This window comes from Apus apus, chromosome 4 (assembly GCF_020740795.1).
Source record: "Apus apus isolate bApuApu2 chromosome 4, bApuApu2.pri.cur, whole genome shotgun sequence".
Classification (NCBI taxonomy): Eukaryota; Metazoa; Chordata; class Aves; order Apodiformes; family Apodidae; genus Apus; species Apus apus.
In genome coordinates, this window is record NC_067285.1 from 61,707,171 (window position 1) to 61,724,759 (window position 17,589).

The 17,589-nt window shown below is 38.7% G+C and overlaps 1 protein-coding gene across 1 annotated transcript in view; it reads left to right on the top strand.

Moving 5' to 3' along the window:
* Positions 1–17,589, top strand: part of COL25A1 (collagen type XXV alpha 1 chain) — a 322,787-nt gene that overhangs the window by 240,352 nt on the left and 64,846 nt on the right. The window contains exons 11-13 of the mRNA XM_051616887.1: positions 2,438–2,464; positions 5,195–5,239; positions 16,141–16,194. Coding sequence (XP_051472847.1) covers positions 2,438–2,464; positions 5,195–5,239; positions 16,141–16,194 — 126 coding nt within the window. The remainder of the gene's footprint in view (positions 1–2,437; positions 2,465–5,194; positions 5,240–16,140; positions 16,195–17,589) is intronic.

The window sequence follows — 17,589 nt, forward strand, 5'->3', positions numbered from 1 at the left end:
ATGATTCATTTTAAAGGCACAATAAAAGCAAAACTATGCTAATATGTAAATATTTTCTTATTAAATAACTCCTCTGGAGGAGCTGAAACCGTGGCAACTGGCAGGGGGAAATTCTGGGGAAAGATCTTTTCCTGGAGACATCTGCAGTGCCTTCATTTATATCCATCCCACAGGCTGACAACTGCAAGCACCAGGCACAAAGTGTTAAAAAGGGCAGCACATTTAAGTTTACTTTGGGGATAGTATTAAGAACTGAATGATCATTTTACCTTTAAATAGCAACTTTGTATTGAGGACTCCCAAATGGTACTTTGATACAGCTGGATGCCTTTACAAGGTTATATTAGCTTAGTAAGTAATCAGAAACTGAAGAGCCAATAACCATTCCTTGGACATAAAAATAACAGGTATGAGCTCTGAAAGTAGTCTTCAGTTGATCTGTATTTAGTCTGGCATACTGACAGAAAGATTTTTCTTAAGACCTGAAATAGCCCCAAAATGCAACTGGTTAATATGCAAAAGGTCAACAGGTAACTGATTCCCAGGAAGTAGGCATTTGCAGCCTATTTTTGTAACAGTGATGTAGGAAAGCTCTAGTGTGAGCATTAATTTATTGGAGTTTTTAAGATGTTAGCCAAACTTGCATCTTTCTCACTGGAAGAAACTTACTTTCTTCTCTGGAAGAAAGGGAAAAAACGTATTTGTGAAGTGTGTTGTTATATCCGTGGTTCTTTATTCAGCAGGCCACACTCATCTACCAATATCCTCCTTATTTATTTTACATATTTTTTCCCCATCTTTAGTTTTCTTGGAGACTGGTCACAAGCAGTGCTTAAGAACTAGGTTGTTCTTCAATTACTGCATTTAGTATTAGTGGTGTCCTCAGCCTCTCGCAAATCTTAGGATTAGAATTCAGGCACTTAATGAAAAGAAGACCTGATTAAACAGCAGGGGTATTTTTAAATGCAGTGGGCTGTGTTCCTCTATTCTGAAAAAGCAGATGAATGCTCTACATGCTGCTTTCATCATCACCAGTGCTGAGTGCTTGGCTACTTTTGCTTCCTTTTGAAGACAAGAGAGCAAACTTATTGCCCTGAACCATAAAGGTGGCTTTCCATTAACAAAATCTGTCTCTGCAGTCAAGAGGAGATGCTAATAAGACCCTAGTTTGCAGAAGTTTCAAGAAGCATCACTGATCTATGCAAATCTTTTGCCAGGTTTCATGTCCAACCTTAGATGTATGAATCTGTGTTTAAAACTGCAGGGTTTTCATCCACATCGGTGGATACGGGTCCAGAATTACAACCAGTGGAGCTTTTCCATGTTAGCAGTTTGAAGTTAGATCAGAGCAGTATTCCAACAAGCCCTGTGTCTACCAACAGAGGAGGATTCTGCCTGACATCACACTACCTTTAAAATAAAATTGGCCCCTCATGTTGAAGCAGCAGTCCTTTTGTTCCAGATTAATTTCTGAATGACTGCAGTTCAGATATCAATCAATTATTTTATTCTTTAACACAACAGAAGGATTTGGGTTCTTCAGTTTTGTACCCTCATAGGCTCAGAATTCACCTTGTTTGATATAGCACCAGCACCCATAGTAGGAATGTGGGGTAAAGAGTATGTAGTTACTGCAGTGAACTGCCTCTTACCAAAAGACACTGCCAAAATGTGAAGGACATGGTCAGCTGATGTGTTTCCCTGCTGCCTCCCCTCTCCACTGTGGCCATAATAAACAAACTGGATACTTCAGAGATGCCAAATGAGAAATGGGTCCTATTAACACCAATGAGACTCCTGTCTGACATTAAGCAGTTATTTCCCAAACTGAGGTATCTCTCCTGTCTTCTCATGGGGACAAAACAGTGATTCTTTACTTCCTGAGAGCATTCTTAATGATTTCTGGAGTTAATTCTTAATGATATTTCTCTTAACTTGCAAATGATGGCACAGATCACATGGTGGGTAAAACATAGTCATATCTGCTGATACCTAGAAGGTGAGGAGATTTTGAGGCTTATACTTCTCTGCATTTTAAAAATACTTGTTTGTATAAACCTTGGTTTTATGCTGCTGAGTAGATATATTACTGTGGACACAAAACTGGCTGTTAGCTGGTACCAGAAGAAGAAAAACCACAGTCATCTTAATGCTGTCAGATTTGCCAATATTGGAAGAAACAGATGGGTTAGAAAAGGAAAGATTAAAATGGGGAAAATTTGAGTCTTCCAGTTAGTAGTTAGATCAGTTCCAAAAGAGAAGAGAAAAGATCCATTGTGCATTTTGAGCATGAAGTTTTACTTTTCGCTGATGTATAAAACATCAGCTGGTTTTAGTCCAGTATCAGAATGCTTACACTATGAGACAATTGTAATTGGTCATTTCAGTTTAAATTGGCTAGAGTTCTGATGTTAATTGAATTGTTTTCCCTTTGCAGGGACCTCAGGGGCCTCCAGGACAAAAGGTATAGTATAAACAACAATACTGTGAAAGTGATTATTCCTCCTGGTGCCAAATTGTGAGCAGAAACCATGAATGGAATTAGCTACTGTACACTGCTTTGAATCACTTAGTTTAGGCTCTGAATTTTGTCTTTGCAAAATGCAGCCATGGAAAGTGAGACATCAGATTTCCCATTTCCCCATTGTGGGAAGTTCAAGCCATGCAGAGCAGACTGTTTTAAATCTGTCTGCTTAACTTTCAGGTGAGAAGGTAGCTATAATTTTCTTATTTGTGCACTGGTACTGCTAGGAAACCAAAGTTAAAACATTGTGAAGGGTGAGGAGATAGAGTTTCTGATTAAATGCATGTCCTTACTCAACTAGATCAGTGCCATATGACTAAAATATGGAGCAGTAGAAACAAAGGATGTAGGTGTTGCTGATAAATTGTGCTTGGTTTGTGGTGTTCAGGTGGTCTGCTGATGTCTTCCTGTTCCTTCAGTAACCCAACACCTGACTTCCTGGGAATGCTTTCAGCATTATTTACACTCATTAAAGCTGACTACCTCAGTCTGATGAAGTGAGTTTAGGATTTATGGAATTACACCATACAAGCAGTCCTAGATTTATCAGAAATAACAGGTAGAAAGTGTCACTTTTCCATCATCTCACCCATGCACCACCAAAGCAAGTAATTTTCTAGTTGATTTCAAAAGATTAAGAAGTTGTATAGAATTTATTTAATAAAACCGGATTAATTTATATAAAGGAAAAAAAAAAAAGAGGAAAGTAATACCGCCTATTAGCATATAAGAGAAGGGTGCCACCTCTATTTTTTTTATTCTGAGGTAATATTCCTTAAGGCGAAGGCTTGCTTGCATCTCTTGAAACAGAGGTTTTTGAACAAAAGAAAGAAAAACCTACTGATATGTATAAAAAAGTAATCCCAAGGCTTATATATTCCATAAATAAAAGGGAATTTTGTCAACTGTGAGCTGTACAGAGTTTGTAGGCTGAAGGAGAGGATTGCCCTTCATGTTTGGCACTGCAGGAATGCAACATTGTAAAGCTGTATTGATGTCTAAGCTGCCATTATAAAATCATACCCTGAGACTGAAGGAGGAGGGTATGTTACATGCGCAGCATCAGTAAAACCCAAGTGCTGATGAGGTTTTGCGTATCTGATAAACTTGTACTTGCCATGGTAGAAGCAGCTTTATTTACATTTTCTAACATCATGCGTCTCGTAAGAAAACCCAGCAGCTATACAAGACTGTCACTGAGATGAAGGAGCTGTTATGAATAGGATAGTTTATTGAGGCTGATGGTTTAATGCCCTCCTGAGCTTTGTGTTCTATTTTTCTGGAAAACTTATACAAAGATGTGAAAATGTTCCCTTTTGCAGTGGCTAGTGGTCGTGACCATGCATCCAGCAAAAAGAGACAACAGGAATACCAAAATGGAAGCTTTGGGAGTAACGGGAGAGCATTCTGGGTCATGGAGATGCAGTGGGATGCCAGTGTGTTATTTGTTACTGATTTGCTGCCCTGCAATGAGATGGCACCTCCTGGCTATTCAAATGTTGGAGGTTTTTGGAGGCTCTCATGGGTTGCTTCCTTTTCTTGTTTTGCAGCATTTCTCAAGTCCATTCATTGTCAAACATGTGTATCCAGTTTGGATGCATTCCCTTTGGGCATTGGTGTCCTTTGACTAAATAATTTCTAGTGAAACCTCTAACCAATATGAATAGAGTGGGAAATGTCATGCCCTGATCCATGGGATGCAGAGAAAGCAGGGCATTAAGGGATTCACAGGGTGCTTATTTATTTTAAGGGTCCTGGGAAACTGCACATATCGCTGTTGACAAAGACTGTGCCTTTCCTAGTCCAATGGCCTCCTCTAGGGTTTCCGCCCTTCAAATAGCTACCACATTTTGGTATACCCTGTTAAAGTATTTATATATGAAAAATAAAAAAAATGCTTTCAGTTTCCTTGCTGAGAAACACCATTATTATGCAAAAAGAGGAGAAGGCTGTGTAAGCCCATAGAGTTTTCCTCAGGTTTTCACTGACCATCTATACCAACAGTCGCACATGTTTGTTCAAAAACTTGTCCACCATACAGAAAGTGTGAGAGCTTTGTAAAAAGATCCTTCTGATGTCACAAGTCAATGCTAATATTTTGCTTTCTTTCTTTGTCTCCTCCATGTGTTTGGCCTGTGTTTGCTTTTAAATTTTGATTGCAGTAATACTGATGCAATTTAAATGGATATCTGTAATTTGCACTGTCGGGCTGAATTGTTGCAGAGTGTCTCTTAAAAGCCTTAAAATAGATTGATGCTACCAGTTACTGAGCTTGGAGCATCCCTCTCGAAGCATTAATGTTTTTGTTCAGATTCTGTTTGATTGAGTACTATTGGTGTCAAAATTTATCAAGATCATTAAAATGGAATTGTGTTTTAATTTTTATATTTCTTATGGAGCATCCACAACACTATGGAGCAACCATTAGCTTGAAGCTTGTTTCTGGAAGAAGACATACAGTACATTAAAATGTACAACATGTGAACATGTCTAATTAGTATAAAATATCAACTGAAAAAAGAGCTCAGCTTAGCTAAAAGTTAGTTTTTGAGAAATTTATTGCAGCTACAATAAGCAAGCATTCACCATCATTTATAAGTACTGTATTAAGAGGTGAAAGGTTTCATGACCTGTTTAATGTGCTAAACACTGGTGTCTGTTTCCCACCAGGGTACTGTCGGAGTGCCTGGTGTTCCAGGGAGAGACGGACAAGTGGTGAGTTCTCTGACTGTGTCAGCACTGCCATTTTTTCTGTAGTTGATTAAAGCTACTTGCGGCTTGTTCACATGGGCAGTAGGCAACCTTACATCCAGAGCTGTGGTTTCAGATTGGCTTCATGGAAAAAGACTGCAGAGTCTGGTTTGTGCTCTGAAGTAATTTTTTCTAGTTTTACTTGAATGGGCAGCAAATGTAGTTAATTATGCTGAAAAGCTGATGTTCAGATTTGATGTTGACTTACAGGTTCCAGAGAGAAGTGTATATTAGTGGTGTGCAACTTTAGACAGAATACTTACAAACTAAGATTTTCTGCTTTTTTTCTTTTTTTCCCCCCACTTTTTGTTAACTCAGTCCCATAATACAAATACTTATGTTGATATTGGGTATTTATACAGTGCCGATACATTGTGAATACTACCTATAAATAGGGAATAAAAAGAGACTGGAAACACAGATGGAGAATAATGTGAAATTGAAAATGGGGATGAAAATGCAGAGAAATAAATCAAATAGAAATATTAACACAATTGGGTGGAAATGCTACCTCAGGCAAGTCAGTGTCATCTTTCAGTGCCATCACCAGGTTAACTCACGCTTCAGAGCAGCTCTCCATAAGGAGGGGTCACAGTAATGCAGCAGGGCTGTTTCACAGCATTGATAAGGTTTGTCGGCAAACCTAGGTGGTGGAATTTACACAGTATCCCACCCTGACTGTAAACAGTATTATCCATCTGTTGTTCTCACAAGCACTAACATTCCTAGTGAACTTCAGAAGTACTTGCAGGGAATGCTGAAAGGAAAATATATGATATATGTTGTTCATCGTGTTAAAGCAGCAATATTATACAGTCTCTTCTTCAGCCTCCCTCCCCAAAAGCCCGAGGAATAAAAGCACTAATATGTTTCAAATAATTTAATTTTAATTCCTCTTTCCTAACGAAAAGGATGTAATGTTTCTATTATTGTCATATGCAGTATTAGACAGGTATTTTGACAGTGTTTATAAAAAATGAGCTAATAATAAGTTATTTCGCTTTAGTGATAATGCTAGGAGCCTATTTTTTAAATATTCAGAGTATTAGGACTATTGTGGAACAACAAAATAAAAAAATATTCAGAATTAGCTATGTATAGCACACAAGAAAATACGAGAAAATATTACAAAACAAATTTGCATTGAGAACTGAGGTGTTTTCCTTCATATTTTATAACTACATTCAGTTGCAACGTGACTGACAGACAGTAGTTGCCAACACCACTGCTGCTGCTGTACATAATTCAAGTATTTTTTGTGACCAAAGTAAGAGTGAAAAGCCACCAAAGACATGGTTTGTAGCGTGGTTTTCTTTGGATATGCAGAAAGATGCAGAGAAGATGGACATAGTGAAGTTGCAGACCACATTGAATACAATAGAACTGATGATTCATATTTTGTATCCAAGAGCTTTACTCTTAAGAGCATTATCACGCAAACTCTAGCAAGAAATCTTCATTCAGATGAACACAGAATACAGATGTTCATTTAATCAGTCAAATATATCAAATGTGTAAAACTTACCTTCTTATTAAAGTTTCCTTTTGGGACACATAGAATTTTTTTAATTGGTATTGGCAAGATGGTACAAGATCACGTAGACTTACCTGCAGTCATGTTTCACAGGGAAGAAAAGAAATATACAATGCTTTTCATTAAGGGAAAATGCAAACATGTCTTTAAATGCTGCTTATAACTTTAAATTGAGCTTTAAAAAGAGCTCCTAGCATTCTTAATTTATGGTTTTATGGGTTTTATATTTATTATTATATTTATTTTACTTTTGACCTTTAAGAAAAAGAAAGAAAAATTAATTACTAAGCTAAAGTCTAAATACCAGGACAAACCCCATAGAGATAAAAATAAAATGTAGTCACATTCTTTTGTTTGTTTTCACAGATGTTGGCTGATACTGACTAGCAAGCATGTCCTTTTGTGCAGAGAATGTATTATTTTAATATAATATTATGCATATGAAATTGAATGTTGATCTCTCTTTTAATAAATATATAACAAATTCTGCTAGCTTGGAACTAGTGGTAGAAATAAACGGAAGCAGTATTTATCTAAAGTTATGAAGTATAGTGTGGCCTAGGACTCCCATGCTAATATTTTGCTACCAAAAGATCTGTTCTTTCAGTTTCTATGAAAAAAACAGATTCTCAGTGCAATGTGACACAGAAGATATTAATGAAGACCAGAGTGGTAATTTTAAGAGTTGGGCTGTACTGTGAGCTGACTGCTGGCACTCCTGCCTTTATTCATACAGATTCATCTTGATTTGCAGAATAGTTGAACTCTACTTGAATGTGTGATGCAAGTCATCCCCTTTTTAGAAGTTAGGTAGTTAAAAGGCTCTACAAAAGCCTTACTGTCTTGGTAGCCTTTTAATCAGAGAACTTGCTCTGTCAAATGGCAGCATGTGCAGTGCACTAAGTTCCAAGTTAATATTTTCTCTTGGTTTTAAAGGCAGTGAATGTTAAGTACATGCTTAAAATTGTGTCTGAATGCTTTCCTGAAATATTTTTCAGCCGATGAATGTCAGCAGTGAATTAGCTTTTCTCTCTCCTTAAACAGTTGAATAATAGAGTTAGGTCATCTCAATCTTATATGTGTACCTATAATTTTCCTTTTTTCCTTTCCCTTCTTTTTTAATTGAAATAGCAGATTAGGGGAGACGATTGACAAGTCTGACCAATAGGTCTGGGAATGAGATCATAAATTCTGAGTGCAGTAAGAACAATTTTCTAATCCCTTAACATATGAACCACTTCTCTTAGACAATCTCTAGATATTAGAGTAAGTGTAATTTTACATGACCCACATGTTTTTGCAGGAGTGTTAACTAGTAGATTTTTCTTGTATTAAGTGTAGCAGCAAAATCATTGCCAAAAACTTTACACATTTATTTATTTTAGACCAAATCCCATGAAACATTACAGGTAGTCTTTCAAGGACATTTACCTTCTTTGTTCTTAGATTTGGGAAACTATAGCCACACTCTGCTTATCTTGTTGAGAGCAGTAAGTGGAAAGGAGCTGCGTAATAATACCTGCAGCTAAAAGGATGTTGTCCTTGGGGTGGACAGAAGACTTCTGAGATAGCAAGGGAGTCTTTCTGAGTGCTCACTTTCCTGTGCAGAATGTTGTGCTCTACCTGTAGCAGGTTGCTTCCTAGAAGGATGCTTGGGGAGATAACCTTCCCTTTCTTTCTGGATCGAGATGTATCAAGAACTGGCTAAACAGTTGGGCCCAGAGGGTTGTGATCAATGGTGCAGAGTTGGAGACCTGTGATTAGTGATGTTCCCCAGCGGTCAGTACTGGGCCCGGTCTTATTCAACATCTTCATCAGTGTCCTGGATGAGGGGATAGAGTGTATCCTCAGCAAATTTGCTGATGGTACAAAGCTGGGAGAATGGGCTAATACACCTGAAGGCTGTGCAGCCATTCACTGAGATCTCGACAGACTGGAGAGCTGGGCAAAGATGAACCTAATGAAGTTCAACAAGAGGAAGTGTGGAGACCTGCACCTGGGGAGAAAAAACACCATGCATCGATATAAATTAGGGGTTGACCTGCTAGAACACATCCCCATGTAGAAGGACCTTATGGTCCAAGTTATCCATGGGACAGCAATGTGCCCTTGCAGCCAAGAGAGCCAGTAGTATCCTGGGGTGCATTAAGAACAGTGTGGCCAGCAGGTCAAGGGAGGTTCTTCTCCCCCTCTACTCTGCCCTAGTAAGACCACATCTGGAGTATTGTGTCCAGTTCTGGGCTCCCCAGCTCAAGAGGGACAGGGATATGCTGGAAAGAGTCCAACCGAGGGCTACAAGGATGATTAAGGGACTGGAACACCTGTCATACGAGGAAGGACTAAGAGACCTGAGGCTGTTTAGTCTTGAGAAGAGAAGGCGAAGAGGAGACCTTATTAATGTCTGCTAATATCTGAAGGGTGGATGTCAAGAGTCGGCCAATCTCTTTTCAGTGGTGCGCTGTGATAGGACAAAGGGAAATGGCACCAAGTTGCAACACAGGAAGTTCCACCTCAACATGAGGAAAAACTTCTTAACTGTGAGGGTGGCAGAGCACTGGAACAGGCTGCCCAGAGAGGTTGTGGAGTCTCCTTCTTTGGAGACTTTCAAGACTCGTCTGAACATGTTCCTGTGTGATCTGCCCTAGGTGTTCCTGCTGCAGGAGGGAGGTTGGACATGATGTTCGTCAGAGGTTCCTTCCAACCTCTATGGATCTATGATTCTTGGCCCCTGGCAAGAGGTCCTCAGACACTCAAATAGTAGGAAAAAGGATTATACCTGCAGAGATAGGAGGTTGCAATGATCTATGGGTATCAGACCACTACTTTAATCATGTTGAAATAACCACAGAGGGGTTATTGGAAAGTTCAACTGTGCACATTCAGAATACATATTCTGGTATTTGTTAAATGGTACTGATTAGATAAGGACTCCCAGTGACTGCAGCAACAACACGAGGAGAAAAGGTGAGTTTCCCTAAGTAAGGATTGTATTTGGCCTGAAGGAACCCAGTTTCTGGAGTCTGTACGATTAACACTATGTTTACATAGGAGTTTGTCTGGAGTGCATAAACCCCTCACTCTGTACTCCACAGAATGCTTTTTCTCACATAGTACTTAGTTTGGTTATTTTTTTGGTAAGGGTCTGTTGAGAAGAGAATGTGTGGTCAGGATATTTCCCTTCTTATCAGTAGACTTAGAACCTGTGTGTGCACATTTTTTGTTGCTTTCTTCATGCTTCTTGCAACTGTAATTTACATGTATTTCCCCATCACAGTGTACTGTACTATGTAGGAGATGCATTTTGAAAGTAATATTATCACCTTTCTTTAGAGAAATGAAGAAAGGAATGTGTGTGTTAACATTTTTTCAAATAAAGTAGTTTAAAGAAAGGAAACATCATTCAATGTAGTTCACAACTTCTCAGATAGGTTTGCAGGCCAGTTAGTCTTGTTGAAGGGTCTTTCCACTTAATCTCAGCTGCTGAATGGGCCAGGAGAGATTTCCAGTCCTTAAATAAACAATTTTAAGGTGCTTTTGAGGAGGGTGAAAAGCAAGTTGAAAGGAAGTAATTCAACCCTGGTTTGAAATGGAAATCACAATAAAATGTCTGAGAAACCACTTTTTTTCCCCCTTCTTTCCTCGCGTATGTATTTTAGAGTAAAATTAGACTGGATTAGGTTTGGGGGCCTCTTGTATTTCCTTATCCTTAAAATTGATTACATTCTAGTGACTGAAAAATATGGCATTACTGACAGCCTTTCTTCTCAGGGTGAGGTGGATATCAACCAGCTGGTGTAGACAGACTTATGCATCTCAGCAAGAACAAGCCTGTATCATAACAGACTTTAGGCTGTTTTTCTGTCATGAGCAGGAAAAGCTAGGGCCTCCATCCACATTATTTTAAGCTGATTAATTCTTGATATGAAGGTATATGCCACCAGGTCACAGAGCACGCCAGCAAGAAGCATGCTTTCAACTGCTTTGACTCCTTTGATATGGACTGTAGTGGGGTGATGCATTTTCAGACCTTTTCTGAAAAAGGTTTTGAGTTCCTATTGACAGATTTTTCTTGTATTAACAGCAGAGCCCTAGCAGTGCCCTACACATTTGAATGCTCATCAAATTCAGCTTCACTTCAGTGTAAGCATTAAGACTGCCCCTTCAACAAGAGTATCTGAGGAAATTTACTACGCCTATTTGTTGGGGAGGGTGCTGAAGGATGTTCCTTGCCTGAATACAGGAAAGACAGAGAACGTCCATCAATGTTAATACAGTTATCAAGTTAATATAGGCTTAAGAGTGTCAGGACTCAAACCAAGGTGTTCTGGTTATTCTTTGAATTATCTGAAACTTCTGAATTGAATGGCTGGATGGGGTATATTCTTGGCATGTTAGCGGTTTTTTTGCCCTGCTACTGGATATCAATTAGAAGACAAGTCCAAACATTTTTGAGTCTCAGAGCATTTTGTTGAAGCCAGTTCTGGAAATTATCAGAAGGTTTTGAATAGGTAATGGTGATCTTATACATAATATGTTTAATCAAGGATTGACATTGCAGTTTGCTCATGGAACAGTCTTCTTTCTAATTCATGCCAGTAGTGACAGTAGCTTACTTTGTTAGAGTGCTGCTACTTTGGAGGAGCCAAAGTGCCTGTAACCCCAGGGCATTTGGGGTTAGTGGAACTTAATTGCTGTCAATGGCAGCTGCTATCCACAGGTTAGTTCCTGTAACATGTTAAAGGCTTTCCTGTTACTGACAGTAAACAACATTGCAGCTTATCTGTTTTAAAATTCACCATCATTATTCCACTGATGAGGACCCTGCCATTTCTCTATAGCATATAAACAACAGCAAAATATTCTCACTGAGTCTGCAGCACTCTTCTGTGTAAGTGATCATCAAAGCTGCTTGACTTGGGATAAGTGAAAGAACAATGTACTGAAAATTTTCATTTCCATCATTCTGAGACCATTTGTGATTTCAGCAAACTGGATCTGAATAAATTTGGATGCCGATGGTGAGTAACTAGGGACTTAATGTGCTTACAAAAGCTTCTAGTGGCAGCGTCCTTTTCTATAGTAGACAAGAAGCTATAAAATTACCTTATAGCGCTACGTACTTTTTACATGAAATTTGGGAAAAGGCAGCTTTTCTAGCATTTTCTGTGATTTTGTAGTGTATTTGTGTAGTGTGTCATGTCATGAAAACAGAATCCTTTTGTTGAGGTTGATCCAGTTACTCAAAGGCAAGAGAATACAACTTTATATGAGACAGAAGTTAATGGCTCCTGAAAGAGTATTTCTGATGCAGTATTTGCTTTTACAAGTACAGTAAAACTTTGGTAGACAGTATATTCAGATACCATGGTGCTGGTAGCATGGTATCCCACTAGACTATTCCTCTGTCAATCGTGGTGTCAGTTAAGCCCCACGTTGCTGAGACAGTATGTGGAAATCACAGCCCATCTCAATGCCAGAAGGGAGAATTTATTTTTGTAATGGTATGTTATGTTTGTCCCACATGATGTTTACTGCACCACACAGCTTCTGTTGTGTGGCCTAGCTGAGAACAGGAATGCAGGAGAAGGGCAGAAAGGCCTAGTGACAATTCCTTTAAACTGAGTACTGAAACATTTCATACCTCCCCACGGTCCATCCCTTTCAGGGAGGAGTTCCAAGGGGATGCTCTCCTATCATGAGTGGATGAGAGAGCTGGGACTGTTCAGCCTAGAGAAGAGAAGGCTCAGGGGGAAGGAATCTCATCAGTGTGGTCAAACACCTGAAGGGAAGGTTCAAAGAGGATGGGCCAAGCACTTTTCAGTGTGCCCAGTGACAGGACCAAAGGCAATGGGCAGAAATGGAAACACAGGAGGTTCCCAATAGGAAACACTGGGGTTTTTTTTACTGTGAGGGTGACTGAGCACTGGCACAGATTGCCCAGGGAGGCTTTAGGGTTTCCATCCTTGGAGATACTGAAACACTTTCTAGACATGGTCCTGGGCATGCAGTTCTAGGTGACCCTGCTTGAGCAGGGAGAGTTGGACCAGATGATCTTGAGAGGTGCCTTCCAACCTGAACCATTCTATGAAAAAAAAAATAAAATAAAATGATGCTGTCTCAATTTGAAAGGTAGAAGATGTGCATAAGACAATTGTTTCTGCAACCTGACACCTTTGCTGTCAGTGCTATTTGAGAGAGACTGCAATATGAGTCAGGACAGACATTATCCATGGCCTGGTGAATGTAAAAAAACTGTAAGGTTAAGGATCTAATTTTATAGTTTCTTTTATTTTACCGAGTTGAAAAGTACTCTAATTCAAATTACTGCATCAGGTGGCATTGTTGAGTGACTAGCTTTCCCTTGCACACATCACTCCTTGAACAGCACTTGTAAAGCTCGTCGGCCTTTTAAAGGGCAGCTGTTTTTTTTCATCTCCAAAACACTAATCTGTGGGGCCGAAGCGTGCTCATACAGAGTTTTGCACTCCAGTTTTAGTATATGCTTTGATTAATAAATAAATATATATTTTTTAAAAGTAACTAAATGGAAGGTAAGTAATTAGTTCCTAACAGAAATGTTTTAAATTACTTTCATGCAAAGAATCAATCTTCTTTTGGGACTGATATTCCTAAAATAACACAATATTTTAGTGTATAGCAAGAGAAGAGCTACCAATCTACTCTCCTTCAAAGTGTTAGCTGCTGGTTTACTCCATGACTACTTCTGGAATTTCTTAACTGATGGGAGGTCTCAAGGCTTTGCTCTTTTTTGGGGTTTGGGGGTGGGTTTTTTTTGTGGTTTGTTTGGGGGTTTGATATTAGGCTTTAATGGAATTGTTAAAATACCAGCACATAAAACCAGACTGCCACACCTACAAGACATGCACTGTGAAAAAGGGAAGCTCCCTGGCACAAAGCTTGTTCTGCTGTGCACTGGGAATTTTCACCAGGGGCAGGATATAGAGTAGCTTATGTGCTATACGTTTTTGTTTCATCTCATTACTCCCTGATTCCTTATATGGACAAGAAAGTAGTGTTCTAAAATAGGGAGAGGAATATTGTAGGTATGACTGAGAATTACTTTAGCCCCTCTTCTGGCCGTTAGAAACAGAAGGATAATCACTTCAAAAGCATAAAGCCACAAGGTCATTTATGTGTTGTCATTCTAGGTTTGCCTTCAGTCTTTCCCTTTCCCAGAGCTAGTTTCTGCTGTGCTAATGCTTCTGACTAGTACTTAAAGTACTAGAAGTGTAGTGTTGACCACAGGAAAGTCACATATAGGTCAGAAATTAGACTGTTGGTATGAATAAGCATTTACTATGCCTAGGTGACAGCCTGAGATTTTCACTTTTTCCAGAGAAAATGAGAAAATTCTTTTGTCCCATTTTTGCAGTTGCCTTTTTGTCACAGTAGTACCTCTGCATTCACAGCACCAATATGTAAACCTGGGAGGAAAGTGCAAGCTTGGGATTTCAAGCCTTTGATTACAGATTAAAGCCCCTGGAAGTGTCAGCCGACAGCAGCTGTTTTAAAATGAAGGGGACAAAAAAATATTTGTTTGAGGTGTGGGGATGAGGAGAAACAAGTGCAAATTCATTGGTTCCTTCTGTTTCGTTTTGTCAACTGGCAGTTTTCTTCAAGGGCCTCTTAGGTCAATCCTTTAGGACATTTATACCTAATCTCCAACAGCTTCAAATCCTGACCACTCATATCTCAAATACCTGGGCTATTATATCAGCCTTAGAGCTACCGTAGTACAAAGAAGCCTTGAGAAAGGGCTGACTCAAAGGGTTATTTAATTCCCTGTGATTTAAATGGTACCTAACAGTTTTTCTCTGGCTTGAAAAATACCTCACTAGAGCTTCACTAGAGCCTCTAAGGTTTGTTGTGTGTATATTTTGAAATAGTCCAACTTTTGATGAAATTAAGATGTAATTGTTGGTCCTGCTGCCTAATTTAAAAATAGAATGGAACCTGCTTTCATGGAGAATCAGCATTTATATGTATCTATGATTCAAATGCGACTGTTTAAGTAAGAAAAAGTCCTTTTTTAATGAAATGCTTTTCTAGAGAACTGGAAGGTACATTTTGTTATGTTTGAAACAAGCCTTTATCTTAGCTCCTCTGTAACTTTTGAGTAGAGTGTTGGTTTATCATGTCTACTAAGTTTTAATACTGTCCACTGAGTTTCTGATATGAATTATTTTCTAATTTCTTTACTATGCCAGCTATTGTGTTTGACTTGTACAGATTTTTAATATATTAACATAGCAAAGGGCTTAGAAAAGAACTTAATTGCTGGTTTTTTCAATTCTGTCTTTGGATATCATTTAATATGCAATACAGTTGTGTACATGAGGGTTACCAAAGTAGATAGGTATTCCTTGTGAAACTAGATGTGCTTCTGCAGAAGGTTTTCCATCATCACTCCTGGTTGTTTTCCAGTAAAGTCTAACCATTGCTCTATCATTTTACCTAAAATAAACTGTTGTTTTTTTTCCATAAGTCTGGGAACACTAGGGAATGTTCCCTAGGGAATGTCTTTAAAGGCTTGGTTTGGTTTGGTTTTGGGTTTGTTTGTTTTGCATGTTTGATTGTTTTAAACTTGGGGGGCAGAAAATAATTTTGTAAATAATACATATTTGTTGGCTGACATGTGAAAATTATTTATGACTCCTTGAACTGTGGAAGGATATATATACTATCCATTAAACAAACGCAAAATCGGAAGCACTGATGTAATGCTGAAAATTTTCAAATCTTTTAAATCTACTTTTCAGTCAGTGGTATAAGAAGATGAAAAATAGACAAGGTGTAGTTAAAAAATTAACAATCTGTCTGTCCTTCCAAACTCTTCCATGTCTGAAATAGCCCATTCTCATTTTTCTTCATTATCTGCCTTCCATACGAGACCAGAAGCACAAACATCAAAATCATTTAAGATGAGCCTTTCTTTTAGTGTTTCTAAATTGAACGGAAGAGCAAAGTGTTGTCAGCCTTGCTGGGAAGACTATGGTGTTAGGGCTAATGGGCCAGCTTTTCAGAACAAGAAGCTACACTTCTGTGTTCTGTTTTCTGTTTAGTTTGACATCTGTGTATTTCCACCACTTTCAGTAAAATTATTTCTTATCCATACAGGAGTTAATTAGAATTAATCCACCCTGACTGATTAAATACGGCATTTTAGTGCCCAACTGTGGAGTGCATATCCACAGAGTATTTTTAACTTTTGTTAATCATTACTTACCCAATATGAGACAGTCAGTGAAATGCTGTTAATATTCTTCATCATGTCTTTCCTAACCCCTTCTTTCGTTTTCTTTGCCTTTAGGGTGAACCCGGTTTGCCTGGCATAGCAGGAGAAAAGGGAGCGGCGGGGCTTAAGGTTGGTATTGAAAATGGATTAAAAACAGAAGCACACAGTATGTGAGTGCATGCATAGATGGCAGTCATGCTTTCCAACTTCAGTTTGTATTCTGATTGGCTTTTAATGATCTGCTCCCTTGAGTGATTGGTGCTGTAAGAAGCTTTACACAATTCACCATAAAGCAGCATATTCTTCTGCTGTGCATGTGTGATTCCAGTCAGTGGCACTGACACATATGAATCCACTGCCAAGTGAATGCAGTATGCCTGTAAGTGTTTGGGAATTTGGGGACCTTTTTAGAAAGGCTTTGTTTATGCTTCTTACAATGTGTTTCAGGCTTCTTTTCAAGAGCTACTGTGGTCAATTGTTTGACAAATGTCAGGGTTAAGTCTTGAAAGCTGATCCTGCTATTATAGAAGTTGGCAGCAAGCCTCACTAGGAGCATGTCTCAAGCCTGTATTTGCTACATCAGAATGCCTGTTGGCACTTATTTTATTGTTAAATAATTTGTTCTAACATTTTAATATTGAACAAGTAAAATAGAGCATAAAGCATATTATTACTTCATTTCAAAGAAAGCTTAACATGTCTGAGATTATGTGATCTGTGGGCCTCTTAGAACGGGTAATACTAAATTCTAATCCCATCAGCTGTGAGCGTGTGTCTTTGGTGCACGTGTGCTCCTCAGCTGATTCTGTGCATCACACTGCTGCTGACAGACATGCAGGGCAGGCTCTTTATATTTACTGACTGGCTGCTTGTCCATCAGGAATGAAAACAAACCATTTGAGAGCATGACCTATTCTTACTTTGTATACTGCAGAAACCAAATTATGGCACTTGATGCTTAATTCATATTCACAGCTGTACTCTTTGAGTTGCCTAGCGACTGCCAGCCATCAGAAGGGGCAAGGTTGAGCCAGAATGCATTTCTGAGCCAGAAATGCAGAGATGAGTTGTCAGGGTCATGCTGGTGTGCAAAAGAGCGTTTGCCCTTGAGCCAGTTTGTCAAGCAAGTTATAATTTTGAAAAGTAATGGCTATAAGCCATCTTTTTGTTACAGACAATGTACAGAGCACTGAAGGCCCTTTGCTCTCAATCAGTTATGAATTAGTTCAAGACATTTGAAGCATTTTGTCTCTCCCGAGGAGCCTTCTGAGCCATTAACAGAATATAAGACTTTCACCTCATAGTCAAACTTTGGGTTTTTCTTTTGTTCATTCCCAAAATAAGGAGAACCAAATGTAGGTGTCACATGGGTCCTGGCAGGCCACTTTACAAAGACATATGCCTGTCATTGTTTAATCTAGAACAAAATGGGGGGGAAAAGTCTTTACATGAAAATCATTAAGCTTTTAAAATTATGTCTAAGATACATTGTGTGTTAAGTTCTATTAAATTTACACATTTTAT